We start from the raw sequence: 25679 nt of genomic DNA, 5'->3' as shown, positions 1-25679 counted from the left end.
GATTCGCATAGGCCTCTGAATCTCTTCGCCGTGTTGATGCAGCTATAGATAGTCGGAGAGACGGTCTGCGCAGCTCCAATTTGGCTACGAGGCCTTATCTCCGTAAAGAGTTGGCGAACTCACCCTGCATGAGATCCGCTTTCTCCGAGCTCTCCACCAAATGCCAAAGCCAATCCTCGAAGTGAATCTTGCTAAAGTCTCTACCTCTTGGAACATCATACCTGTTAGACCTCCATCTGCTCGACATCAATCCAAAGTCTGGGTGAGAGGCTGGCTTGTCTATCAGGTCCTTCATCTCTTGTGTGTTCTCACCGTCTTCGCCTACACAGATGAGCAACGCCTTGTACGCCCTCTCAGCGAATACACTTGCTCGCGCCTCATCACTATGGAAGACACTGAGCTGTACCGCATAGCAGTAGATATCCGCCTCTGGGACTTTGGCAGCGCCTTTGAACTCCTGGAAGCCATCAGTATAGGGCTTGCAGTCTCACTAAAAGTGACCACGTACCTTGTTTAAGAGTTCGATTATCTTCCGAAGGTCCAAGAATGCCTTTTCAGGCTTGGACATTGCGCGATCTGTTGTAGCAAATGTGTCCCGGAGACGAGAGATTTCTTCACGACGCGCGTCGCTGGCATTCCGATGAGTAGCTGAGAGCGAGCAGATTGCACACGAACAGTCGAATCCGAAGTGCTTTTTCAGGTAAGTTTGGCGAACACTGGCACTTCCAGAGTCGGTGTAGCAGATACTTATCTCTTCTCCAGCGCTGAGATTGCGAGTGACATGGATAGTCTGCATCCCCATGGAGTCATTCCAGTTATAATGACTGTTTGGAAGGCAGCTGTGATTGATAAAGCTGATGGTGAGGAAAATTGCAATGGCGGACAAGTCGCTGCCGCAAGCCATCGAGTTGGTTTTGAAGATGCTGCCAAGGACGTGCTTGCCAGTGTAGCTGTTGTGAAGTGAGAAGTATTGTCGCTGCTGATTCTTGTCCAGAGCCTTTAGATCTTGTGCGAGTCGAGCCTCCAGTTGCTCATTCGACATGTTGTTAGGTATCATGAGCAGCGGTTTCTCAGAGAGGATGCGGGTGCCCTCAGGAATGTCGGAGCGAGCTACCAGACCTCTGCCTTTTCCGGGGATCGTTTGAACATCGTAGAGTGAATAACTCATCGTATGGGGTGTGGCCGTAGTCGAGCTATGTAGACCTCAAGTATATATTCTTTTGCAAGTGCCGATGCGATAGCAAACTCTGATGGTTAGCACGCTCTTGTCCTGCTTTGGCGAAGACGTTACTGCGTACACTGTGCGGTGAGCGAGGGCAAGAGAAGTGTAGCAGTCTAGAAGGAATAGATTGTGAGTGAGTGAGCTTCTCTACACCAGTTAAGCGCAAATGAAAATCTCATCACATTGTCAAGCCGCTCTATCACCGCTCAAAACCATTGTTTGCTCTCAAACCATTACATCGACATTGTAACACGTATGTAGGTATCTCTCACACCTGCAGGCTCACGAATCAACCGGATTGGGACCGTTAGAGCCAGTCTTCAAGCTCCGTCTCACTCAGACCTTCCAGAATATCACCTTTGCTCGCTCTCCATATCAGAGACGATGCTCCAAAGTTGAATTGCGTCTGTGGGTCGACTTGAAAGTTCTTCATTGTCTGTGTGTCCAGACTATCATCTCCGTCGCAAACGAGCCGGACGTCCTATCCTCTTCCCGCGAAGACGCTGGCACGAACTTGATCACCATACACAATGGCGATCTGGAAGGCGTCGTAATATAGTCTCGTCTCCATGGTAGTGGCGCAACCTCTGAACTCTTCATTTAAGAGGCGTACCATGTATCGGCAGTGCACTAGTACTTCACCCTAAAGCACACGAGCAGAAGTTAGCGGATGTCCTGAAAGCTGTACTGGAATTTATTCTTGTGTCTGGTTTCGGTCTAAAAGGCTGTGATTACTATCACGATTCGACTAGATAATCACGTCGCGCGTCGAAAGCCCCTTGCTTGCCATAGCAAATCATAATCTCCTCTCACTCTCCAATGTCGCGAACTGCATATATCATCTGGCTGTTCTTCATGATATTCCAGCTATGCTTTGAATTGGGCATACAAGAGTGGTTGATGAGGCAGATAGTTGGGAAAATGCCGGCTGTCGGTGGTCTTGACTCAGATGGTAAAGCATTCGTCTGGATGGTACCGGTAAAGAAATTGCCGCTGGGGTAGCTATTAAAGAGACCAAGATACTGGCGTTGTTGATTCTCAGAGAGAGCTCTGACTTTCCTCACGATGTCATCATCGAGGCTGTCAATCTTGCTAGCCGATGTGAGAAGGGGCTTCTCACACAGAATTCATGTTCCCTTCGGCATGTCAGAGCAAGCTACAATGCATCTTCCTTTTCCTGGAACTGGTCGTATCTCGTAAAGCGGCGCCCTCGTCGGTTCGTCTGCACGGGATGAGGATGCATTGAGTGACATGTCGGATTGATCACCAGAGTTGGTCTAGGCACTTCGCAGATGATTAATGACCTGCGCAGATTATGTATTAAGTATAACTAGTTGTGAACCAATCAAATATCTGAAAACATGTCGAGCTTGCTCTCATACTTTGTCCGCAAAACGACAAATCGCTGCGACTGCATCTAGCCAGCACGTTTTTCCGTAACTTCTCTAGTGCAACGGATCATACATGCATAGTCATGCGTCATGTACGAAGGTAGGAAATGTTCGTTTGTCTCAATCTCGTGGATGTACTAAGTAGGTGTGATTTCCAACTGCCAACCACGAGACAGTACGGTAGGTACGTGACATTATATCAGCCTTGGCAGCCTGACCCGGCGCGACCTCATGCGACAAGCCTACCTTTACGAACCAGAAAATGGCGAGCATTGTCTTAACAATTGGATGTTTTACTCCTACGTAGCACCAAGTTTTGGGATTCATCCCGCAGGTCACAAGTACCTTTCCCATTTCCGGCAACAGCCCATTGACAGGTGGCTTCCTGACGTAATCACAAACGCGGGATTGCGGGATCCGTCGAGAAGAATCACACTAGAAACGAAGGAACGCGGCTCGGACGGGCCAAGAGACGAGTTCTGGTTCGAACGTGGATCCCGATAGCTCAGTCATTACCCTGTCCCAGGAAAGTGCAGTGCATTCTTGATCTCGAACCAGGTTCCGTTGAACGACTACCACTTCACTCTCAGAGTTACGCACAACACATTTATTCCTAGAACTGCCTAACATCTGAGCGTTTGCAACCAGCGATCACGTCATACCACCAGCTACAACACTCACCTTCCACCCCAGCCTATTCCTACCCTCAATACCTTCCTCAATCATCCCGCCGGCTTGAAAGCACCATTATTACCAACATGCTCATCAACTCTACCCTTGTCGCTACCGTGCTCCTGCGGTTGGCTACATCTGTAGTCGCTCAAGGTGTCAGCCCTGACTTCTCACCCGGTCGCTGTTCCTTCGACGCTGTCGTCACTCAGGACTGCTGGGACAACCGCGCAAACACTTTCGTCGATCTATCACCCATTTGCGATGGTGCTGGCGCCCAGTTCATGGAGCAGACCGACTTCATTGACCTGACCGATGGACTGACGCTCACGGGCGTGGTTGCAGGAAAAAAACTAAAGATTGGATTTGAGAGGGATAGTATCGGATGTGTGTACTATCGCGAGCCACTGGGATTCCAAATCCACTGACGCGGGACAGTCATCTACGGCGACGCTGAATGGCCCAATCAGAATGGAGACAGCGAATTCAGCTGCACTACTAAGCCGTGGGATAACCTGCCGCTGGATTGCAACGATAGCAACCGCAAGCATCGGGTTGGTCCCCAAGATACCATTCTGCTTACTCCTGCTGACCATTATCAAAGTCCCAAGCCTTGACCTGCGAATTCGACTGCACAAAGCCCGAGTCAGACTTCGCCGTGAAGCGCGCGCGCTCAGAGCAGCTCCCTGAGAACCTTTCGACGCCGCCCAATTCAGTCGCTGCCAGCTCAACCTCGGATAACTACGCCCCAGGATTCTGCTCCTTCAAGCTGCAACTCTTCCAGCAGTGTCTTCACACGCCCGCTGAAGGCTGGCACAACCAAATGCTCGGCATGCTCTACAGCGTTGAAGACAACAACCGCGAAACTGCCGTCATATACCCCGAAGGCACTGGTCGTATCGACAAAGGTGGTGTGAGACTGATGGGCATGGGTGGCTTGATTGTAGTGTACAGTCCGCAGGACAGGCAGACGTACTTTTCGTTTGATCCAAAGGGTGGCTACTGGAGCACCCTAACTACCAATACCCCGGATGCGAAGGGCATTTGCTCTTGGAACCCGTGGACGCGTGGCGAGACAGGGTGTGATGAGAATCACCAGAACGATCACCCGAGAGTAAGTTATCCTAGGATCTCTTGATGGTATGACACTAATGGTGTTGCAGCTCTCGGACATGACCTGCGGGTTCTGGTGCTAGGAAGCCCGGAGTAAAGCCAGGGACCGCATATTAGACAGATGCAACATTGGCGTCATGTTGACATTGATCGAGGTGGCTGTCTGGATATATTGCGTTGCTGAAGGGTCTTGGAGGATATCTTGAAGGTACTCACCTTCAAGATCAACAGGTGCTAAGCGTGCTGGCGTTGCATGTATGCATATCTCCAGGGGAAATATAATCCTACTTTCTGTCAAAGGCCTGCAGCCATCCTTCCTGCCTGGGTACATGCTTATGCAATCGTGCGCTAGTAGAAGCTTTGACATCCACGGATGTCATCGAGACGCGACCTCAGGCTGTTCGTGGCGCGTGAGTAGCAACAATATATATCCCAGCCACCAACCGTGCCAGATCGAGACACGGACGAAGACGACAGGAATGACGTTCGTGGTCTCCGCTCACTGCCCATTGCCCGGGTTGGGTGCTGTGCCACGCGTAGAGTGCACGAGCAGATCACATGCCGCGAGCAGTAGGTACAGCCAAGAAGCATCGGTCGCCCTGACGTAAGCAGCGGTTTGCACGGCCACTCTCAACGCGTGACCGGCAGTGCATCGTGAGGTACCCGAGGCGGTTTGCGACTGTTACGTGGTGTTGTGGTTCAAGATTGGAGGAGCGGACACGCCATTCCGTAATAGCCAAAGCCCCCGCGCTCGTGACCCGCTCCCGAGTCCTTCGACGCCTCAGTACCGTAAGCTCAAGTCGACGATAACAAATAGCAGAATTACGCGGAGTCATACACGAAGACCTTCCTGTAGGCGTTACCGTTGCGCACACTCGCTGCATATTGCATGCAGGTACCGTCTCGCTGGATTGAGGAGCCTCGGCGGTATTCCAGCCCTTATCAGAGCCAAAGTCCGCCAGCTCTCAGCCGGTGCAAGCCGACCGTAATCCACCACCACCATGTCAACAGCGGGCTCCAACGCTTCTCCACCGCCGCGCACGCAGAATGCCCAGCACACGCGCACCTACCAGGCCTGCATCCCGTGCAGACGCCGCAAGGTGCGATGCGGTACGTCTAACGCTGTCGTGAGCTTATCGCGCAATTGCTGATATGGCTGTTTCGGCCTCCAGATCTTGGCCCTGTAGATAACCCACACGATCCGCCCTGCGTGCGATGCAGGAGGGAGAGTAAGGAGTGCTTCTTCTCTGCGACACGGCGGAAGCGCAAGGCCGACGGCGAGGACGACTATGACGAGGTGGACGACTACGAGGTGCGCAATGGCAGGAAGCGTCAGCGCTCCGATGGCCTGCCGGAGCCTCTGATCACCACGGCGAACAACCCGGCGTATATATCGCAGCCTCTAACCCCGGGCGGCTCCATCGGACGATATGAGCCGCTGCGGCGTCCAAACACGTCGGGCGGCCACCAGCCCACGCCCAACGAGGAAGAGGACCAGAAAGTGAACAACGAGACGGTCGCGACGCTGCAGGCGGGCGAGGTCTACAGTGGCCACGATGCGCTGAACCTGCTGTTCGAGGCGGCCGGCATGAACAACCACCATCGCACTGGAAGCAGCTCGAGCATGCAGCGACCGACCCTAGGCAGCACACCAGGCTCGCAGACCAACTTCGCAAGCCCTCGGCCCAACACATCCCATGCGCGCGCCAACTCGCAAGCCACCGTCGAGCCCTCAGTCGATCCGGCTATACAGCAGCCCATGCTGCCCGACCCTCCGAACGAAGCTGCCTTCGCCGACGCCGTGAGAGCCTGGTCAAAGTTCCGCTTTGTGCGCGCAGGATGGCTCACGGCAAAAGAGGCCATCGCATACATCGACTACTTCTACGCCTTCCTATCGCCCCTCACACCAATCGTCGTGCCCGACTACCGCGACCATGCCTTTCACGCAAAGCTGCTTAAGGAAGAGCCCATGCTGGTCATCACCCTATTGACCATCTCAGCGAGGTACTCCCAACCCAGCGGTTCGAGTGGTGTTGGCGCAACGTCTCGGTCGTACCTCATTCACGAGAAGCTATGGAAGTACCTGCAGGGCATGATAGATCGCATGATCTTCGGACAAGAGCAGTTCGGCGGCGGCTTCTGTGGCGCAGGCCAGCAGCCTGGATCCGACGTGAACCCTCTGTCGCGGAAGGGCCTTCGTACACTTGGCACTGTCGAGAGTCTGATGCTCCTTACCGAATGGCATCCTCGCGCGCTGCACTTCCCTCCTGGTGATGACGACGACGAGCTCGTTCTACCCGACGATCCCTACGAGGCAGGACCCAAGGCTGATATGTACAAAGGCGTGGGCGACAAGCGCATCGACAGTTGGCTGGAGCCGTGCTGGCGCAGTGACCGCATGTGCTGGATGCTGCTGGGCAACGCCATGACGCTTGCTTTCGAGATTGGTGTCTTCGACGAGACGAACGAGACCGAGTTCGAAGAGGCAAATCAGCACCTTTCACATGCGACAGTAAAGGCCTATTACCGGAGGAAGAACCATCTTCGCGACTTGCTCATCATATACGTCACCCAGACCAGTGGCAGATTGGGTCTTACATCCATGCTTCCCAAGCTTGAGCGGGATGAGAACCTAGTCGGCGGTGCTTCACCACTTGAGCTATACAAAGAGCGCATCAGTCGCATCAAGGCTCCTCCAGCTCAGTTTGGAATGCGCTCAGATGGCCAGCGCCTTCCGCTCGAGTCCATCGCTACCCAGGAACGCCATGCTGTTCAAGATCTTGTGCTCGACTTCTGGGCTCGCATTGCCAAGATCATGGAGATGGGCAACCTGAAATTGTTCTCCAATCGACGCAAGACCAGGGAGTTGCTCAAGTCAGGAGGTTACGAGGAGATGCTGAAGTTCTTTCAAGGGCCACTGGTGGAGTGGAGGAAATGCTTCGACCGAGCCCCTCAAGGTAGGACTGTCACTAGACTGTTCTCACGTGTTTTGTCTAACAGCTTCTAGTACCGGCGCAACTCCGCCATGTCCTCATCATCGAGTTTGAGTATACGCGTGTGTATCTCAACTCGCTCGCTCTCCAGGCAGTGGTAGAACGCTGCACACACAACACTCCGCTACAGACACATGCTCAGCCCAATGGCATGAACGGACGCACTCCAAATGGCAATAGCAACGGCAGTGGCAACGACGACGGCGGCGCAATTCCATTTAGTACACTCGTCAAGTGGTACGCCAACGATCGCCACTACATCAACGAGGTCATTGACGCGTCGCGCAATGTACTCAAAGTCGTGGTGGAGGGTCTGCATCCTGGTGGCTACCTACGGCATGCGCCAGTGCGAACGTTCTTCCGCATTGTCAGCGTAGCCATCATTTTGCTGAAAACATTCGCGTTGGGTGCAACCGAAGAAGACGTGGCTGTCAGCCTTAGCCTGCTGAGCGACTCGGTCGATGCCCTACGAACGAGCATAGTCGACGATGTGCACGTCGGTAACCGCTTCGCTGACCTCGTCGAAACCCTGACCCACCGCATCCGTTCGCGCTTCGTACGCCTTGCTGCCAACGGCTCGAGTGGCATATCCCGCGCTGGGAGCAAGAGCCCGAACCAGGCACCATTGATGCCTCCACCCGCTCCACTCAACAACACCAACCACCTTGCACCGTCATACATGGGATCACAACAAACAGGCTTCTCTGGTACTGGTACCAGCGTGCCCGGCTCGCCTAGCATGGGCCTCGGTGCAAGCGGTCGCGCGACACCTCTCTGGGGCATTTCAGCCGAACCCTACGACCCTAACAGTAACTCCATCAGCATCATGCCGCCGCCTGGCAACTACCAGAACTACCAGAACAACAATACAAATAACAACTCGAACGGCAACAACAATAACAACTGGAGTCAGTGGGCGAATAGTGGAACGAGTTGGGGCGCAGGCCAAGATCAAGATTGGCTTGCACTACCACTTGATCCTTTGCTGGATCAGTGGGGTGCGGAGATCAACCAAACAGCCATGGGACCGGATATCGGTGGTATGGACATGTTAGATATCCTTTTGAACATGGGAGGGCCGCCGGGTAGTGCCTAGACTACGTGTTCTGGGTCATGCCGACGGAAAGGATGGTGGGTTTCGATACGGGAGAATATGTCAAGGTTTCATGGTAGGCTAGGGTGCCACGATGTTACGAAAAGGTCATGGAGATGGGATGGGATGGTCGTCTACATCTCTAGTTGATATGATTATGGGGGAAAACATTGACACGCGATATCAATCTATGGGCTGCGGCTTCGAGCTGCTTTTCATGTTTAGTTTGTCCGGACGGCTAATTCTAGTGAGACACATAAGGATTGAAGAAAGAAAAGCACGGTGTCTGCTTTCACTTGGTCATGAGATTCTTGTCCTTTAAGTAGATGTGATGTGACCTGAGGTGCGTACTAAATAACACGTTCAGCCGTGACTTAACGAAAGCTACTTTGCGAATCGCCATGGCTACGGTCTTCCACAACCTCTCCATTTTGTCGATGACCGATTGGTCCACTTCACTCCATGAATTTCCTCGGTGTAATTTTGACACGCACAGGCGTTGGTATCATCAAATCCGAAAGCGACATGCAAAGTCAGAAAACACGTACGAGCATCGAACCCGCCCCGAGGGTCAGGATATCTTTGAAAAGAGGCTTTGGACGGAGAACATTGAGTGATGGGAACGCACTTTTGCCTTGAGCAAGAGCACATTACTTTGGAAGAAGTGTTTTTTTTTGGTATGTATTTCCAGTGAAGGACCTGAAGCTGGCTTGAACTTCGTAAATCGTATAGCCTGTGGCAAGACCGAAGAACATGAGTCGTAACGTGTCGGAATTTGGCATCTCACACAGAAAGATGGGCATGTTGACTAAAGAAGTCGTCGCCAAGGACGAGCTTTTATAGATTGATCTGCTGTAGCACGAATGCTAGAGCAATGTGGAGAAGGATTCCATGAGAGTTAATCGATGTTTTTTGTAGTAACGTATGTGCAAAAATCGCATTGCGTTATCCCAATCTCCTCAAAGAGACGTTGAGTCAATAGCCATTTTGTTCTAACAAGAGGCACAAGACATGAGGTTCGGCGGTGGTAATTCGGAAAAAAACAAGCCACAGGTCATATATTTGATGCGAGGATCTTTTTGGGCTGGAAATCCAGGAATTGAGTAAGACGAGAAGAGGAGGAGGAGGAAAGGTAGACGAGCAGTATTTTATATCCTCCTTCTGACGCACAGTCCCTCCCAAGTGAAAGATAATCGTTATTTGCTTTTCTATGTAAAGAACATGAAGCAGAGCTCTCGACCCACATCAGCGGTAATGATGTCCATTTTGGCTGTGCTATGTGCGACCAAGCGATAGGTGCGACAGCTTATGAAAGCGCTGCCGATCAGTTTGGTCTCATGTAAACCCAGTGAAAGCCATGTTTCGGCTTCCGTTCTGTTTTAAGAAAAAAAAAAAAGGCGAAAAGACTTCAAAGCCATGACAGTGTACTCGTACCTTTTATAAGAGAGGGGAAGATTTTGCTGTAGATTCTCAAGTCAAAGGAAACTTTTGTACGTGTCCCAGTCAGGCACGAGCGATAGCAATTCTGCATTGAGTGTTTTTGAAGGCAACGCAGGGCAGCGCGACATCAAGTTGTTCGCCGCACGTTTTCGACGTATCGATTTCGAACAAGAGAGGAAAGACCTTAAGAAGCATATAGTTCCATGTTGCCGCTCTTGATCCATTGCAAAATCCTCTGTAGATGTGTCGAGAATGGATATTGCAGATCGAAAGAAGCGCAGCCATGGTGCAAGCCCAATAGCGTTTTCCTCAAATCGGTCGACAACAACCAAAGCACGACATCACATCGTTCGTTGCCAATTTTGAACTCGTGGCACGCCTCAGAAATCACATCAGGCTGATTCTCTGATGTTTTTGTGAACCCAGATAGCAAGCCGACTATCGTAGCATTTCCTTGTCTTTTAGGTGTAAGAAGAACGAGGCCAAGGCAAACTCATAATCAGAAAATAAGCACCTTTTGAGAAGAAGGCCTGAGAAGGCGCAGGCATGCTTTCACAAATCTTTTTACTTGTCGCACAGTTGCATGCACGAAAGGAGAGTGTAGAAGCGCTTGGGGGCCTTTATGTATGCTCTTGTGGAACATCGCTTGCGCCTTATCGATTGAACGAGGATTCATCATATTGTTCGCCATCATCGTCGTCGTGGTCGTTTCAATCCATACTCTAAACCAGTCCTCTAACCCCATGTTCCTTTTGTATCCTACAACACCAAACTACCTTTTCAACGTCTTCTGCTTCTCCGCATCAACAACCACCTTCTCACCCGCAACCCTCAATCCCTTTCTCCTCCTTACCTTATCAACGTATCGCTTGGCGACATTCTCTCGATCCGCCAATTCACCCAAATCCTCGAGTTGGTCTTCGGTGAAAGGTACCCAGAAGGGATCTTCATCCAGCATCTCAAATCCAGCGAAGCGCAATTGCGGGCTGGCAGAACCAGAACTGCGTTTCCTGATCTCGTCGCTGAAGCCGAAAGATTCGGCGACGGGGAGTAGCGCATTGATGGTGAAAGTCTGCGATCCAGTGGTAGATGCGGAGGAAGTGGAGGAGAGTGTTTCGGACAAGATGGTTCCACGACGGCGCGTCAAGACTGCGTAGACGCGGCCGAGGACGTCGGTGGAGGCTTGAATCTCGCAACTGTACATTGCGAGAAGCATGCGAGGTGACCAGTCCAGGAAGCCTTGGTGGATCGATGAGCGTACGGCTTTGATGACTTCACCTGTCAAACGACCGCGGTCCTGTGCGCTTTCGTCGTCGGGAATGTTGAGTATGACGTCCTCAAGGAAGACGGCGATGCCTTGAACGGGCTCGGCGCAACAAGGGCCTTGCGCGGTGGCAAGCTGGAATGCGTATGAGATTGTAGAAGAGAAGGTACGTGCAGAAATGGTGCGATCGGCGGGGTTGTCTGCGTCGGCGTCTGGGGAAGTTGACTCGCGGAGTCTGCGAAGGGTTAGCAATGACGTGAAGATACAGACAGGTATACGCACGCTCTACCACATATCCCATCCTTGGTTGCATCGACGAGGATGTTCGGTCCTATTCTACGAGGACCAAATGCTGTGATCTTTTCGATGACTTCGGTCCAGATTTCCTTCTGTCCCTTTGCCTCTGCGAACGCTGCCTTGAGCTGCTTCTTGAACTCCTCAAAACTCAGACTCTGTCCGATTTCGCGCTGCTCTGCTTCTTGTATGCCATCGTCCTCGGCGCCATGTACATGATGCGGTGCATGTTCTCCTTCGTCTTCGGCTCGTCGTTCAGAGTAGAGCTTCTTAATAGCACCTGCATTCTTACCCAGGAATTCGGTAACGCTGGCTGGTAGCGGGCGGACCCGAAGGCGTACGGAGACGTGCTTGCTAGCTGTCTCGCCAACAACAGTACCTCGTGGTAGGTTGGGATCTTTTGGTGGATTCATCTCTGTTGCAGCCACGATCGACTCTCGGTATGGTACGATAGGCTCACCAGCCTGAATCTCGCACTTGGCGAATCGCTCTTTGAGATCCTTCAGGCATCGCTCAAGATGCAATTCACCGGCTGTTAGGATGACATGCTCTCCACTTGGCAGCTGCTCATACTCTGCGCACGGGTCACTCTGAACAAGGAGCTTCAGACCCTTGATCATCTTGTCCAAATCATAGGGATTTTCAGGTTCGAGCGCAACACGCACAATAGGCTCTGAACCCATCTGAACACCAGCAAGGTTGAGCGATCCAGGAAGCTGAGAACATAGCGTACCCGACTTCAAGATGTGGCCCTCGAGTCCACCAATGCCGAAAACGACACCAGCGGGGACAGTTGTGAGAGGTTCTAAGCCTCGCCCCATCATCAGATATAGCGCAGTGATCTTGACCTTCTCCGGCTCCGGAGCGGCGTGTGGGTTGGCTGGGGTAAACTTCGGGCCGAGAACATAGACTTCATCGCCGACACTTAGAGTGCCGGAGAAGATACGTGCGAATCCGATGAGATGCTCGGCTTCTACGTCCGGCTCTGGTGTCTCTTCGACAGGTGTCTCAGTCTCGCCGATAGCGGCAGAGCTCAGAGCGTCGGTGACACTACCGACATCAGCATCCTCGCCGTTGGCGATAGCCTGCTGGCGGGCGATCTCTGCCCTCTTCTTTCGCCCCATCTCCCTTGCTTCTTCAGCCGTGAGCGCACCACCTCTTCTTTTGTTTTGGGGTAGTTCGCTGGAGGGTATAGAGATCATCTTGCTGACGTAGGCTACGACAGGATCGTTCTTGGAGGCCTTGAAACTGATCATGGCGTCGCGCACCCCTGGTGCAACGTAGTCGGCGCCCGGAGAGCTGTCGATGAGTTCAGGCATGCGCTCGGATTGCGCTTTCGAGGGTGGAGGCAGGTATTCGGTGACGGAGACTAGTAAGGCGGTCGATAGCGGAAGCCAAGCTGCGAAGAGTGCCATTAGGAGTGCGCGCGGGTCGCGCGAGCGCATGATATGTGCTGGAAGGTTAAGGTTGAGCGATTTGGTAATCTTCTCAACCAAAGCAGGATCTCTGTAATGGAAGGTATAAGTATATTGCTATGATACATGCAGACAAATCACGCAAGGAAAGGAAATCCACGCACCCCTTCCCGTTGTTACCTCCTGTCGTGGCCTCGTATACGGCCCATATGTTGTCTAGGACGAGCTGAACGAACATGGGCTTGAGGTGGCGGCCCTTGAGATGCTTGGAGCTGAGTACGCGCTTCGTCTTGGGGTCTAGGTAGAAGTCGCCCCAGAGTACCTTTTCAAGAATGGAGCGCTTGATGCCTAGTTTCTTCTCGTACAGGCTGGCGAACTGTCTTACCGTGAATGCCCAGCCGTCGATGGCACTGCCGAAAATCACATTGTTTTTCTCCGGGGCAAAATATATGTCCTCGTCATCCTTTTCCTCGTACTCGGCGGGCGTGTTAGTGGTGTCTATGCTGTCGCCGTTTTCTAGTATGGATGAGGATCGTGTGTCAGTCTTCTCAGCTGCAGCATTTAGTCTCTCTTCCATCTTCTCGCGCCATCGGAGGTCATCTTCCATGCGCTCGCCTTGGTAGAAGCTGCCCATGACGGCGTTTACCTGTTCGAGCAGTTTGCTCAGATGTGTATATGCCTCTCCAGGGCTCATCTTCAGTTCTGTGATTAGCCTGTCCATCTTGTTGATGACGAGCAAGGGCTTCAGCTTCTCTATCCATGTCTGTCGCAGGACTGTGACAGTCTGACTACACACGCCTTCGACGGCATCTACGAGCACGACAGCGCCATCGCAGAGACGTGATGCTGTAGAGACCTCGTAGCTAAAGTCTATGTGTCCAGGCGAGTCTATGAGGTTTATCAAAAATTCTTTTTGCTCTGGCTGTGCTTCGGGCGCAGACCGTCGCAACAGGGAAAAGTATAGCGAGATGGCGGACGATTCCATGGTGATGCCGCGCAGCTGTTCGTCGGGTCTCGAGTCGAGGTAGCGTATCTTGCCGGCGAGTTTGGGGGAGATGATGCCGTTGGTGGCGATGAGGGCGTCGGTGAGGGACGTCTTGCCATGGTCCTGCTGCATTCAGCACGTGTCGCCGTCACGCGGACAGTCAACCTACCACGTGAGCGAGGATGCAAATGTTCCTGATGCCATCAGCCGCCTGCTGCAGCGACACCAGCTTGTCGCTCGGAACGACGGGCATCCTGGGCGAGCGTGGTCGAGACTCGGAGCTAAAACTGCTGAGGCGGTTGTCGTGTTTCGCGTGTCGATGTAACCCAGTCGGGCGTGGGGAAGGCCGTTTCACCGCAGATCAGAGGCGCGCAGGCCAAAAAGGGCAAATTGGAAGGGTTGAGGGTATGCAGTAGTGGTTGAGGTTACAGATTCGTTGTGTGGTTTGGGATGGGCGTTGAAGATTTGGATGAAACAGAGGCGCTACCACCCCGCCGCGTCACTATGGCTCATGGACAAGCTGCACCCTGACATCAGACCCTGCTGACTGCGACATACCCCCAACGGCCACCCTGCGGCCGCGTCGCATCGCGTGTGTGTTAGTCTTGGGATCATCGTCGCCGGTCTTTTGTTTGACCTCACCACTCAGACTCGGGCCTTGGTGCTGGCCATGTCCTTATAGCCTGTGCGCCTGCCGTTGCTGGTGTGGTTCGTGCCTGCCCCATGCCCATGCATTGCCCCTGTCGCCCTTGCCGATCTCGAATAACAGTTTGGATATAACGACCGCGCTCGAGCATCGCAACGCCCCTATAGCCTCCCGCCTACCTACCTTCACCCATACCACTATCGACCCCGCTGCCCGTGAATGTGACTCCCACCGCCGGCATGGCAGCGACACTGGACGGCCAGCACACGCCCGCCAAACCCGTGGCCATCCGCTCTGCTGGCATGAAGCTGGACCCGCCCCAAATACAGAACCTCAAGATTGCGAATGCCAGTGTCGACATCATGTCGCCCGTCAACCAGAACGGCTGCTTCGAGTTCGACCGCATCATCAAGGCCGGCACCGTCGTGAAGCGCACGCGCAAGACAAAGGCACGCATGCACGCACGCTGCCGACAGGCACGCCATGACGTCTGCTAACACGTGCACAGCAATGGAAGCCCGTCTACCTCGTCCTGCGCCCCAACTGCCTTTCCATCTACAAGGACAAGGATGAGACGAAACTGCGCCACCAGATCAACCTCTCCGAGATCACGGCCGTCGCGCGCCAGAGGGACTCGAAGAAGAAGATGGAGCATGTTTTTGGCATCTTCTCGCCCGCCCGCAATTACCACCTCGGCGCAACCACCGACAAGGACGCCCAGGAGTGGGTGCACCTCATACGCACAGAGGCGCGCATCGGCGAGCACGAGGCCGAGATGACCGTCATGAGCCCGACCACGGGGAGGAAGACATTTTCAGGCTTCGGTCGCGCGACCAGAGAAAACATCGTCTCCAGCTCCTCCGAGACAGAGCCGAGACCCTCGAGCTCCATCGCCCCAGAGCATATGCACAGCGCCCGGCGTCCATCGCAAGCCCTCAACTACTCTGGCGGCGAGCGCGGCTCCATCTCCGACTTCGATTTCTCCGATACCAACCAAGCCTCCGCCCAATCCCTCCCGAGAACGCCGCAACAACAGCGAAATTCAAGCCAGCAGAGCAACATCGGCGCCATCCCCGCCAACGAGCGTGTAGTCTACCACGGCTGGCTGTATGTCCTCAAGTCCAAAGGCGGCGTGCGCCAGTGGAAGAAGATCTGGGTGGTTCTGCGGCCAAAGTGCCTTGCGTTTTACAAAAACGACGACGAATACTCTGCGACCCATATCATCCCCTTTTCCAGTATCATCGATGCCGTCGACATAGACCCAGTCTCGCGAAGCAAGCAGTATTGTATGCAGGTCATATCCGAGGAGAAGAACTACAAATTCTGCGCTTCCGATGAAGACTCACTGGCCAGATGGCTCGGCGCATTCAAGAGCTTGCTGGTTAAGAAGAAGGAGGTACCACAGACACGCATACAGCAGGCGACCCCCACCGCCATCAACATGCAGCAGCAACCCCAATCGTTCTTACCGTCACCCATCGCGCCAGCTCAGCAGCCTCTCACAATCAGATGACCACCGCTCAACATACCCGACCCTCACTCTGATAACAATTGTACATACGCTGGCACACGTATACCCTTACCAACCGACCTTCCACCGCCACCACTAATCGCGCAAACATTCTCTAACCCCATCTCCTTACGATACCATCACGATTTACGACTTTAGCCTTACCGCCGCCCGTTGACGGGGCCCTTTGATACCAGTTGGATACTTTTGCTTGACGATATTGGATATTGCAGCATGTTCCTTCGCAGCTTGTTTCCTTTGTCTAGACTTGTCTCATCTTGTCGTCAACAGTAGTAGCCTTTGTAATATGCTTGTCGCCCTTGATCTGGGCTTGAATTCAAATCTCATAGCTATGTTTGATGACTCTGCGATTTTCCGTGCGATATGATGACTGCTACAACTTGTGGCTCTTGAATTTACGATCAGACAATGGAGAACACATGTTCGAGGTATGGCGGGACGGCGCGCTTGCCCCTTTTGCGACCAATCAGGATGGCTCAATAGCTGACCAAATCGGACGCTAGGCTGGAGTCGAGCTGAACCCCGGAGAGGCTGAGGTCTTCTTCACCTGCAACTGCATGCACATACTAGCGTCTGACTCTCACTCTTCCTTTAGCTCAGCCTTTGGCCCCCATACATCATGTCTGCCTTGTCTTCTTCCCTTCCTCTCTTCGTTCCTCTCTCCCATGCCGTCGCACCTCCGCTCGCCAACTCCCAGATTACCTATCTATGGAAGGCGAAACGCAAGATTCGGAAGCCACGCCGCGTCTCCCACGTCAGTATCAAGCTGAGGTGCGGGAAGCTTCCGCTGATGAGGTTCCGCATGATGATCTGCATCGGGGCGGAAATCAGCCCCGACACGTATCGTTGAGGCCTGAAGATGAGGAGGCCTAGGACGCAGCAAGCTCGCAATGGATAGCCGACCACATCACCGAGGAGCCTATCGATTATGCTCAAGAGCTTCAATCAACCCGCTCGGGACATCAGCAACCCACCACAACGCGCAACGATGGTCCTTTGCGGAGAAATGCCCGACGACCGTCACGACACCAGCCGCGAAACACTTCACGTTTAGAGCCTAGGACGAATATTCCTAGAGAGGGACTTGCCCTCAGATTCGAGAACATGGCTTCGGTCTCAACCCCCGAAGAATCGGAAAGCAGTATCATTACCGAAGACGACTTTAGTGAGAACGAGACATCGAGCAGTGAAGAGGATACGGCCCTGAGAGACCCCCCGCTTTTACAGCCCAACCACTTTGTGATGCATCCAGTGGACGTCGAGGGCAACAGACTCTCATTTCAGGTGCAGACCAAGCCTTCAAGCAGTATCATCGCACCCAGCGAAGAATCTGATACTCCAGAAAATAAGGAAGTGGTGAGAGCGGAGAAGAAGGAGCCGGGAGACAATAACCTGCAGATACGGAGAATCATCAGAGCAACGGCGATCGATTCTGAAGCCCAGAACATGCTTACAATTCACACTCTACCGACTCTGGCGAGCCCTCGATTACGAGCAAGCGTAGCAACGACATGGTACCACCTCAATGGTAATCATCTCGACTTTGACCGCTTCGAAACCGTCTGCCTCACCATCCCACACTTGTCTGACCGCCTACAGACCCTCACCCGTGAGATTTTAGGGAAATTGCGAGGCAAAAAGATCAAGTCATTTGTAGGTGGTAGATACATCGAGCCTGGGACTGTTCTTCGAGCCGATGAATCCGATCCAACAGACTCTCAGCCTGTGATCTTCAGCTACGTGCCTTACTTCAGCCTCCAACAAGTCGCAAGGCCTACGCCTGGGCAGGAAGATTCGCTATTCCCTCCACGTACCTTGATGCAGGCTTTATATCCGTATGAATCCGTTCGTGAGCGAGATGATGAACAGTCGTACAGGAGATTTGGCAACGATCCGATAAATAACATCGTCCATGTCCCCAGCCTTTGGATCATGAACATTGGATCAACTGCTGTTGTGACCTACGGACACCAACCTCTGCCTATAGCGTTGAAAAATTCGATCAGCATTGTTGAAGAAGATATTAGGCCTCTTGGCAAGCAAGGCATCACCGAGAACACTCTGACCAAGGTCCACATTACCGACCGGGACGGAAGCAGCCTGATATATCCAATCGGTGATTTCAGATCCTATTTCCAGCTGGAATCGCGAATTCTTCACAGCGATCCGTCTCTCGAGGGGGGCCTTGCTGGCGAAGGAATTAACTTGAAAGTCGAAAATCTGGATGGAGGCACTACGGCCGGCGCCGGGAACTGGAAAAACATCATCTCTCGAGCAGCACAGCTAGTCTCGATTACCATCACGATTCCATACGACCAGATACGTGACGGACGAGATGAAGAAGCTTCAACCGCGGAACCAGCGGCGGTCGGTCCCCCTACGTGTGTTCCACCCTTCTTTCACTGGCCGCAGTCTAAAACCAACGATCTTTCCCATAGAAGTGGGAAGCCAGTAGTACTCGGTATCACCGGGAAAGACCGATCAATCGTATGCCTGGAGTACGTGGAGAAGGTTATGACGTCGAGGTATCTCGCTCGTTCAACCAGTCCTGTAGAAGATGCTTTCACTTCAACCAACTACTACTACTCCTTGCCTGAGACGGTATGTGAAGGCGTTTCAACGCGACTGTCCGAATTACAGGAGCTGGTCAAAGCAACGCCTCTACCGGATTTGGGTTCCATAAACCACAACATGATTGTCACCACTCATTGTCGTAAGATTCTGATAAGATCAGTCGAGTTTCTCGATACTGTCCGCAAGACCTTGGGTCTCTTCGTCGATGATCTGGATAGTAGCACCATACTCCGAAAGCTATCGAGCGCACTGCAAAACATCCATCAGCAAGTAACGACCATTGAACAACGTGAAGCGGTTGAGCCTTACTCCGAGGAATACACGAACTCTGATTGGAAACACCCCGACATGCTAAATAACTGTATCTGGTCCATTCGCACCTCCGCTTGGGAAGTTCCATCGTCACTCCCAGAACCTAGGAAAACACTGCAAAGGTCGATTGAGCGTTGTGGAAGATATAGACGCCCATTCAGAAGCGCAACATCTGCAATGACACATCTTGTGAGACATGTGGAGAAATATTCGACTGGAACTGCGCATCCTGACGCTGAAATACCGAGTTTCAAAGAACTGCAAGACTGGATAATCAACTCCGTACAATACCGGCGCGAACTGACGAATGCTAGCGCTCTAGTTATTCTCACTCATGCCAGTAAGATCGCCAAAGACTTTTTAGTTCGAGCCAAAGAGCTCGCCGAGGGTGTTCAGAATGAGGACGGACACTTGTCTTCATCATATAAGCTGCCGCAAGAACTGATTCATGCATTTCAAAAGATTGTGATCTACTACCTGGCGATCGAGCGAGCTTTGCACGAGAATGAAAAGGCGTATGGACTTGACCCTTCGTTCCAGAGCTCTCGCAGGCTTACAAAAGATCCATACTCGTTAAGAGATGTTGAAGTACTCAAACGCTTTGGCTACCACGCGCGACGGTCGCTGCGCAAAGCTCGGTTTCTGTTATGCGATATGGTCAGACCCGAGTCACCACCGAGCCTTCGCAAGCATCTTTCCCTGGGACCAGAATATGTGTCTCTATGGTTAATGAGAAGCTTATTGACGGAGCCTCTCGAGCGGTCCAAAACTATCGGCGACATGTATCATGTGTACATCTCCAAAGTTGTAAGTACATCCGGTTTTCATACTATATCTCCACAGGAAGGAATCTGGGGTTACCTACGCTTCAACAGCAGTGAGAATACAAAGAGATACTTTGTTGGTTTTTGCTAACATATACTAGCAATTCGAAATCAATCACAGGCCAAGTAAGCGTCTTCTGCGCGCCATTAACTTGATTCAAGAAGAGTTGCAAGTCTTACAATTAGTAAACGTCTGGCAAACTAATCTGGTACGAAACTACATGGCAGTCATCGATGACAGCACATACGAGAAGATAATACCATCTCGTCAGGCCATGTATCCTTATGAGAACGCTCTGGGTAGGGCCTGCCTAGATCACCTTTGCCTAGTTCGGCAAGACTACGCTGACTTAATCCGACGTTGTGCCCCGCTCTCCGATCGCACGAAACAAATCTTGGAGATCAACGAGGAAGATCACGGAAAGGCTATCATGGTCTTCACCGTCGTTACAGTCGTCTTTTTGCCACTGTCATTCGTTACAAGCTACTTTGGTATGAATGCCTGACATTAGAGACATGGACGAAACTCAGGCTGTCTTCTGGAGCGTTGCCATACCACTGACATGCGTGACGGTGGGCTCTTGCTTACTGATCGGATACAATGGCGATAGCATACGAGACCTACTATCATCGATGTATCGCAGTACGGTGGGGAAAGAGAGAGACACTGTTGAAGCCGCTAGTATAACCGTTTCGCAACGCCAAGGGCCCTCCAAATCGAAGGGCGGACTAGACAGCATCTTCGACTCGTTCGGCCCCGCCAACGACGAATTCTCCTGCCGAAGGCGTCACATCCATAGAGCGGATTACAATGACGATGATTATGATGACGGGTGGTATGAAAAGGGACACCCAAGATGGCTAGATAAGTACAACATGTCCACGTATCACTCTGGACAGTATCCGTGTAAGGCCGCATTGAGGAGACAAAACTCTTACCCCATTCCGACGCGCCTAGCGATAGAAGCACGCCGGCAATCACTATATCCATATCCACACGTACCCGATAGAAGATCGTTACATAATGACTACGAAGAATCGCCATACTTGGCTCCCAAAGATGTTACACTAGGCCAACCTCGTCGAACGGGAACAACAAAAAGTCGCTACGCCAACTCGATCAACCCATTTAGTCCAAGCGATCCGGTCGACCCTTTCAGTCCATATGCAGATGGCGCCAGTCGGCGCAGACTTGATGCTGCGACTGCTCGCTTACGCTCGAGTTACCGTGAAGATGACGAGTGGTTTAGTCCGTTCCCACGCGGTGGTGGTGTCGAAGCGAGATCTAGATATGGACGACGTGGTAGGATACGGAGCCGTAGTTGGAGCCGTAGCCAAAGCCGAAGCCGGAGTTGCGACCGGTTCTACGAAAGAGAACCTGTGCGTCGCGTCCACTATGCAGATGAACCTGTAAATCGTGTCAGACCCCATTTCCCATCTGGGGATTTTGATTCATATGGCGCAGACAGAGTTCCAGGCCGCACACGAAGGGGAAGAGGGCAGGAGCATGAGAGCGTGGAAGAGAAGCTTGAGAGGCTGGATAAGGAGTTGGAGACGCGGGAAGAAGAACTTCTGGGACAGCATAGGTATAAGTAGAGGCTAGGTCAAGAATCTGCGGCGATCGAAATTTGGTCGTGCTATGAAATCCGATGTCAATGTCTGCTCAAACATCCAAGAATCATACTGTACTTGTGTAAGGAAAATGTTCCCATTCCATACGTGCCTTGGTGCGATTAGGACGTGGCGGCCCAATCCTCAGCATGCAACCCGCGAAAGATCCGTGGAAACCCGCGTTCAAATTTTCACAGTTTTCGTTAAGGGAAGACGAAATTTTTGAACACCATTGAATTAACTATTACTACGGGAAGACGGCAATAGCGACAAACTAGGAATTTTTGTTGACCAAAAGCCTTTGACAGCTTCAGGTCCGCCCCGGCAACCATCTCCCCATTACGGGCGCAATCGTCCTACACGACTCATAACCCGTCGAAAGCAAGAAAGAAGAACCAAGAAAACATGCTATTTGCTACTCATGTGCGCGTGCGCCGTGGCGCAATCGTGGTATCATCCATGATCAAAAGGTAGGAAAGTCGTAATCATGACTCGCAGCCCCAAGCATATCGGGTATCACTGGTCGACTAACGAGCATCTAAACGCGGCCCTGGAAGACGGGGTTCTGGTCACCGAAGGTAGTGTTATACTCGCCAGGGGCCGGGGCACCAGTGGGGTGAGCGGGATGAGATGCTGAGGTAGTGGTGGTAGTAGGGTCGTTGATGCCAGTGGAACCGAGGCCAGTGGAACCGAGGCCAGTAGAGCCAAGGCCGGATGATCCAACAGGAGCGGCGGTGCCGGTGGTGTTGAATGCATCGTCAACCTGGGTACCAAAGCCTTGGCTGCCTGTGGCGCCGCCGGCCAGGCCAGTGGCAGCAGCACCACCCATCAGGCCTTGACCAGTGGTAACACCCTGACCACCACCGAGTCCACCGGCGTTGGTGTATTGGCTGTCGTACTGATTGGCTGATGGGTTGACGCCCTGCGAGGCTCCAAGACCGCGAGACTCGTCACCGGTGCTACCGTAGCCGCCTGCGCGACCGTGGGGCTTGCGAGTGACCTTGCCAACCTGAGGCAGGCTGGAAGTCTCCTTGGCGGAGCCGATGGAGAAGATCGGGCTCTCCCACTTCTCGCCCTTGCCGGCGAGCTCCTTGTACTCAGTAGCCTTGGAAGAGATACCTCCGGGTAGGGAGATGTTCTTGAAAATGGAGTCGTGCTGAGTAACAGCCATGTTGACCTGGGTATCCTTGGTCTTCTCCTTGACTTGCTCCTTCTTCTGCTTGCCTTGCATGATGCGGTGCTGCATAGCAGAAGCGTAGCGCTGGTATATGTTTTGGATGTTCTGAGGATCGGGGTTGCGCTTGGCCTCAGCCTCGGCGCGGTCAGCTTCAGTCTTGATGTCGAAGAGAAGGCCGTCAAGCTGGTTGGCGGAGTCCTTGATCTGCTTCTCCAAGACCTTCTGAATGACAGGGCGCATGACCTTGAGAAGAAGGGGCTTGAACATGTTGAAGAGGAGCTTGTGGTTGCTCTTCTTCATCTTGATCTGAAGGTTCTTAATGTCAGACTCAACCTTGGTGACCTTGAAGAAGTGGGTCTGGGCGTGGTTCTCGCGGGCCTTATCAGCAGTCTCCATCTCAACCTTGAAGCTGAAGCCGGAACCACCCATGAAGATGTCCATAACACCCTTGTCGGTAATGGATGGGAAACCTTGCTTGCGCTTGATGTAGTAGGACACGTCCCTGAGATCCATCTGTACACCTGACACAGAGAGCATGACCTTGTTCTTGTTCTTGCTCGAGATGGACTTGCGTCCCCAGCGCCAGTAGTTGTCCGAGCCGAACTCCAAAGAGTTGGGAGCAAGGTTGTCACCCTCGATAACGAGGTTCTCAACGACGGCGTCGACCATGGGGTCGCTGTATTCGATACGAGGGATGGGGACGTAGCGGACGTTCTCGAAGATCGACGGGAGGATGACATCGCTCAGATCCTTGAGAAGGTGGGGCTTGAAAACAGTCTGACCGTTCTCATCTTGACCGAGGTCAAGGAAGAGCTTGTTGACAGATTCAGCGAACTGCTTGTTCTGCGGGTCAGCGTCGAACTGCTCGCCAACGTACTTGAACTCGTCGGCGATGCGGTCAGTGTGTCCGCGGTAGCGGCCGCGAAGAAGGCGGTGGCCATCATCATAGATCTGGTTCCACTCCTCATTGCTGCGGTCTTCGAGGATGAAGCCCTGTTGTTGGAGAGTCTTGCGGATGAACTGGTTGATGCGAGTGAACCAGTTCCTGAGCTCTGGATCCTGGTCGGCATCCTTGTAGACCTGGTTGATTGACTCGATGAGGTCATCAAATGAGGTGTTGTTTGCGAAACGCTCAAGAAGGAGCTTAATGTTTGTCAGCCATTTGTTCTCCGAGAGGAAGCCTAGATACGCACCTTGAGATTAGCTTCAGCAGTAGTTAGGGCATCGTTTTGATGCGCACCTTGAACTGAACCCTTGCCCTGCTGGCCAAGGTTCTTACCATGGCCGGAGTACTGCTCGGCAAGGCTGAGCAGGGTCTCGATGGCACGCTGGTAATCCTGATGGCCCTGAATCTCGACCACCATCTTCTTAAGACGCCAGATGGTCTGCTCGCGGCGCTCCTCGGGCATCTTGCCCTTCAGGTAGTTGTTCAACTGGTCACGGCGGGCGCGAGCCATGTTCTTGTCCTCCTCAGAAGTGTTCGCGTCAACCTTCTGCTTGGCAGCATCCAGAGCACCACGGGCATCGATGCCAGTGCTCTGGCCGGTCTGACCCTCGTGGGCGCCAAGTTGGGCGGTGTGTTGGGGGTCGCGCGAGCCATCAGGGTTAGCAGCCTGGTTGATGTCTTTGGCATGCTCCTTCAAGTCGCTCTTGGCCTCGTCCTTGTTCTTGTTACCGAAGGGCAGACTGCTCTTAGCTTGGTTGCGAAGGTTCTCACGGTTGAGATCAGAGGTGTCGTGCCAAGTGTTGTCCTCAGCAGGCTCATCTAGCTTGTTGAGACGGTCTTCTGAGGGCTTGACCTTGTTGGCGGTGTTCTGAGCGGCATCGCCAGCCATGTCACGGAGCAGAACGGTGGCATCTGAGAGCAACTTCCTGAACTGGCCGTTGGAAATGAGGAGGGTACCCAGAGTCCGTAGACCGTCAAGCGCCTCATTTCCGTGCTGCTTTGCTGTGTCCTTATCAACAGGCGCATTAGGGAGGGCGGCGCTGTTGCCACCGAGGTGCTCTGCCTGCCAGATGAAGTCTTGGAGGAGGTTGCCCTCGTTCTTGGTGAGCAGTAGGATCTTGGCCTGCTCAATGACCCTCTTGAGGTCGGTCACCAGGTGCTGACCCTCACTTGACAGCTTCTTGGATGGTGAGTTGAGCGACCTGTGGGCAAGCGCGGAGTTGAGCGCGACATCGATTTGCTGGTTGGAGGGGACCTTTCCGTTAGAGAAGGCTAGTTACGGTCAGCGCTTGTTTACATTTGCGTGTGCGACGCGAAGGGCATCGACGCGCCATTGCACGTGTGAGCATACCCTCGAAGATGCCGTACAGCTGTAGCTTGTTGTTGACATCCTTCTCCTTCTGCTTCAAGTCCACCGGACCTGGAACGTATTAGCAATGTTTGGGGGTAAAGCGGGGTAGCTAGACATACGATTTACGGAACTCATGGTGTAGGACTGCTTCTGTGGGTATCAAGGTGGGGTATCAAAATGCAGACGCAGAGCTGAAAACAATGGAGGTAGGGTGGATGGGTATTTCGAAGGGATGGGTATCAAAGTGGTTTGTGTGGGAGGGAAGGCGGGTGAGGGCAGAAAGCAGCTTTGTATTTGGGCTGGCTGGGTAACACGCGCGATTGCAGCAACTACGTCACTCCGTCGTAGCTTGCCGCTTGCGAAGAGCCTGGACTTGGAACAGCGACCGACCACGACCAACTTGCTTGACCCCGCGACTACCGGCCACCATTTTCCCGCTGCCATCGATCGAATTCCGCGGACACGCTCAGCGAGCGCGGGAGCCCAACTCCCTGACGATGTGCCGTCCAATGCCACAACTGTACACGTTTTGCCTGGAGCACGAGGCCTGCCACGCCCAAACGAGGTCGCCCTGGCCTGTATGACGGAGCCTCTAGGTATGTTTGGGGGTTCGATCGGCGCCAGGTTTCCCAAAGGATGCCAAAACATGTGTCCCGCTTGCGTCATGGCTAATTGCGACAGCGCCACACCTGGGCAATCTCGATTCCGTCTGATGCGAAGTGTGGCGTCACCCCTGTATGCAGACTCTTCCCTGCATGTATCGGACAACCCTGTATTCTATGACATTTCTGTGTACTTCGCCTCTCCTCACCATTTCAAGGGTAAGTG

General features: G+C 52.9%; 9 protein-coding genes across 9 annotated transcripts; 6 read left to right on the top strand and 3 right to left on the bottom strand.

Moving 5' to 3' along the window:
* Window positions 1-94: 94 nt before the first annotated feature.
* BKA58DRAFT_311461 (uncharacterized protein) lies at window positions 95-1168 on the bottom strand (the record flags this gene model as incomplete). The annotated part of the gene is made up of 2 exons (XM_046167332.1): window positions 95-457; window positions 509-1168. The coding sequence occupies 2 exons, from the start codon at window positions 1166-1168 to the stop codon at window positions 95-97; spliced, it is 1023 nt and encodes a 340-aa protein (XP_046027775.1).
* A 2203-nt stretch (window positions 1169-3371) lies between these two features.
* BKA58DRAFT_454829 (uncharacterized protein) lies at window positions 3372-4565 on the top strand (the record flags this gene model as incomplete). Its single annotated transcript, XM_046174522.1, has 4 exons — window positions 3372-3669; window positions 3721-3836; window positions 3887-4396; window positions 4446-4565. The coding sequence occupies 4 exons, from the start codon at window positions 3372-3374 to the stop codon at window positions 4476-4478; spliced, it is 957 nt and encodes a 318-aa protein (XP_046027774.1). The 3' UTR covers window positions 4479-4565.
* An 831-nt stretch (window positions 4566-5396) lies between these two features.
* On the top strand, window positions 5397-8860 carry BKA58DRAFT_419252 (uncharacterized protein; the record flags this gene model as incomplete). Its single annotated transcript, XM_046172702.1, has 3 exons — window positions 5397-5505; window positions 5568-7352; window positions 7403-8860. The coding sequence occupies 3 exons, from the start codon at window positions 5397-5399 to the stop codon at window positions 8482-8484; spliced, it is 2976 nt and encodes a 991-aa protein (XP_046027773.1). The 3' UTR covers window positions 8485-8860.
* A 1488-nt stretch (window positions 8861-10348) lies between these two features.
* On the bottom strand, window positions 10349-14332 carry BKA58DRAFT_335171 (elongation factor 2). The gene is made up of 4 exons (XM_046168235.1): window positions 14049-14332; window positions 13059-14002; window positions 11468-12985; window positions 10349-11420 (listed from the first exon to the last, which is right to left on the bottom strand). The coding sequence occupies exons 1-4, from the start codon at window positions 14130-14132 to the stop codon at window positions 10694-10696; spliced, it is 3273 nt and encodes a 1090-aa protein (XP_046027772.1). The 5' UTR covers window positions 14133-14332; the 3' UTR covers window positions 10349-10693.
* Window positions 14333-16507, top strand: BKA58DRAFT_380487 (uncharacterized protein). The gene is made up of 2 exons (XM_046169912.1): window positions 14333-14974; window positions 15034-16507. The coding sequence occupies exons 1-2, from the start codon at window positions 14765-14767 to the stop codon at window positions 16036-16038; spliced, it is 1215 nt and encodes a 404-aa protein (XP_046027771.1). The 5' UTR covers window positions 14333-14764; the 3' UTR covers window positions 16039-16507.
* A 108-nt stretch (window positions 16508-16615) lies between these two features.
* BKA58DRAFT_128867 (uncharacterized protein) lies at window positions 16616-17033 on the top strand. The gene has a single exon (XM_046164342.1). The coding sequence runs from the start codon at window positions 16676-16678 to the stop codon at window positions 16904-16906; it is 231 nt and encodes a 76-aa protein (XP_046027770.1). The 5' UTR covers window positions 16616-16675; the 3' UTR covers window positions 16907-17033.
* BKA58DRAFT_128904 (uncharacterized protein) lies at window positions 17034-20359 on the top strand. Its single transcript, XM_046164343.1, has 2 exons — window positions 17034-19749; window positions 19868-20359. Exons 1-2 carry the CDS (start codon window positions 17161-17163, stop codon window positions 20270-20272), a joined length of 2994 nt encoding a protein of 997 aa, XP_046027769.1. The 5' UTR covers window positions 17034-17160; the 3' UTR covers window positions 20273-20359.
* A 40-nt stretch (window positions 20360-20399) lies between these two features.
* BKA58DRAFT_399958 (uncharacterized protein) lies at window positions 20400-21362 on the top strand (the record flags this gene model as incomplete). Its single annotated transcript, XM_046171572.1, has 1 exon — window positions 20400-21362. The coding sequence occupies one exon, from the start codon at window positions 20400-20402 to the stop codon at window positions 21360-21362; it is 963 nt and encodes a 320-aa protein (XP_046027768.1).
* Window positions 21363-21596: 234 nt separating this feature from the next.
* Window positions 21597-25117, bottom strand: BKA58DRAFT_380482 (uncharacterized protein). Its single transcript, XM_046169911.1, has 4 exons — window positions 24971-25117; window positions 24852-24920; window positions 23748-24772; window positions 21597-23697 (listed from the first exon to the last, which is right to left on the bottom strand). The coding sequence occupies exons 1-4, from the start codon at window positions 24984-24986 to the stop codon at window positions 21916-21918; spliced, it is 2892 nt and encodes a 963-aa protein (XP_046027767.1). The 5' UTR covers window positions 24987-25117; the 3' UTR covers window positions 21597-21915.
* Between the last annotated feature and the right edge of the window lie 562 nt (window positions 25118-25679).

This window comes from Alternaria rosae (assembly GCF_020736505.1).
Source record: "Alternaria rosae strain MPI-PUGE-AT-0040 chromosome Unknown BKA58scaffold_3, whole genome shotgun sequence".
Lineage (NCBI taxonomy): Eukaryota > Fungi > Ascomycota > Dothideomycetes > Pleosporales > Pleosporaceae > Alternaria > Alternaria rosae.
The sequence above is the reverse complement of the archived record's forward strand: the minus strand, read 5'-3'. Positions and strand labels throughout refer to the sequence as shown.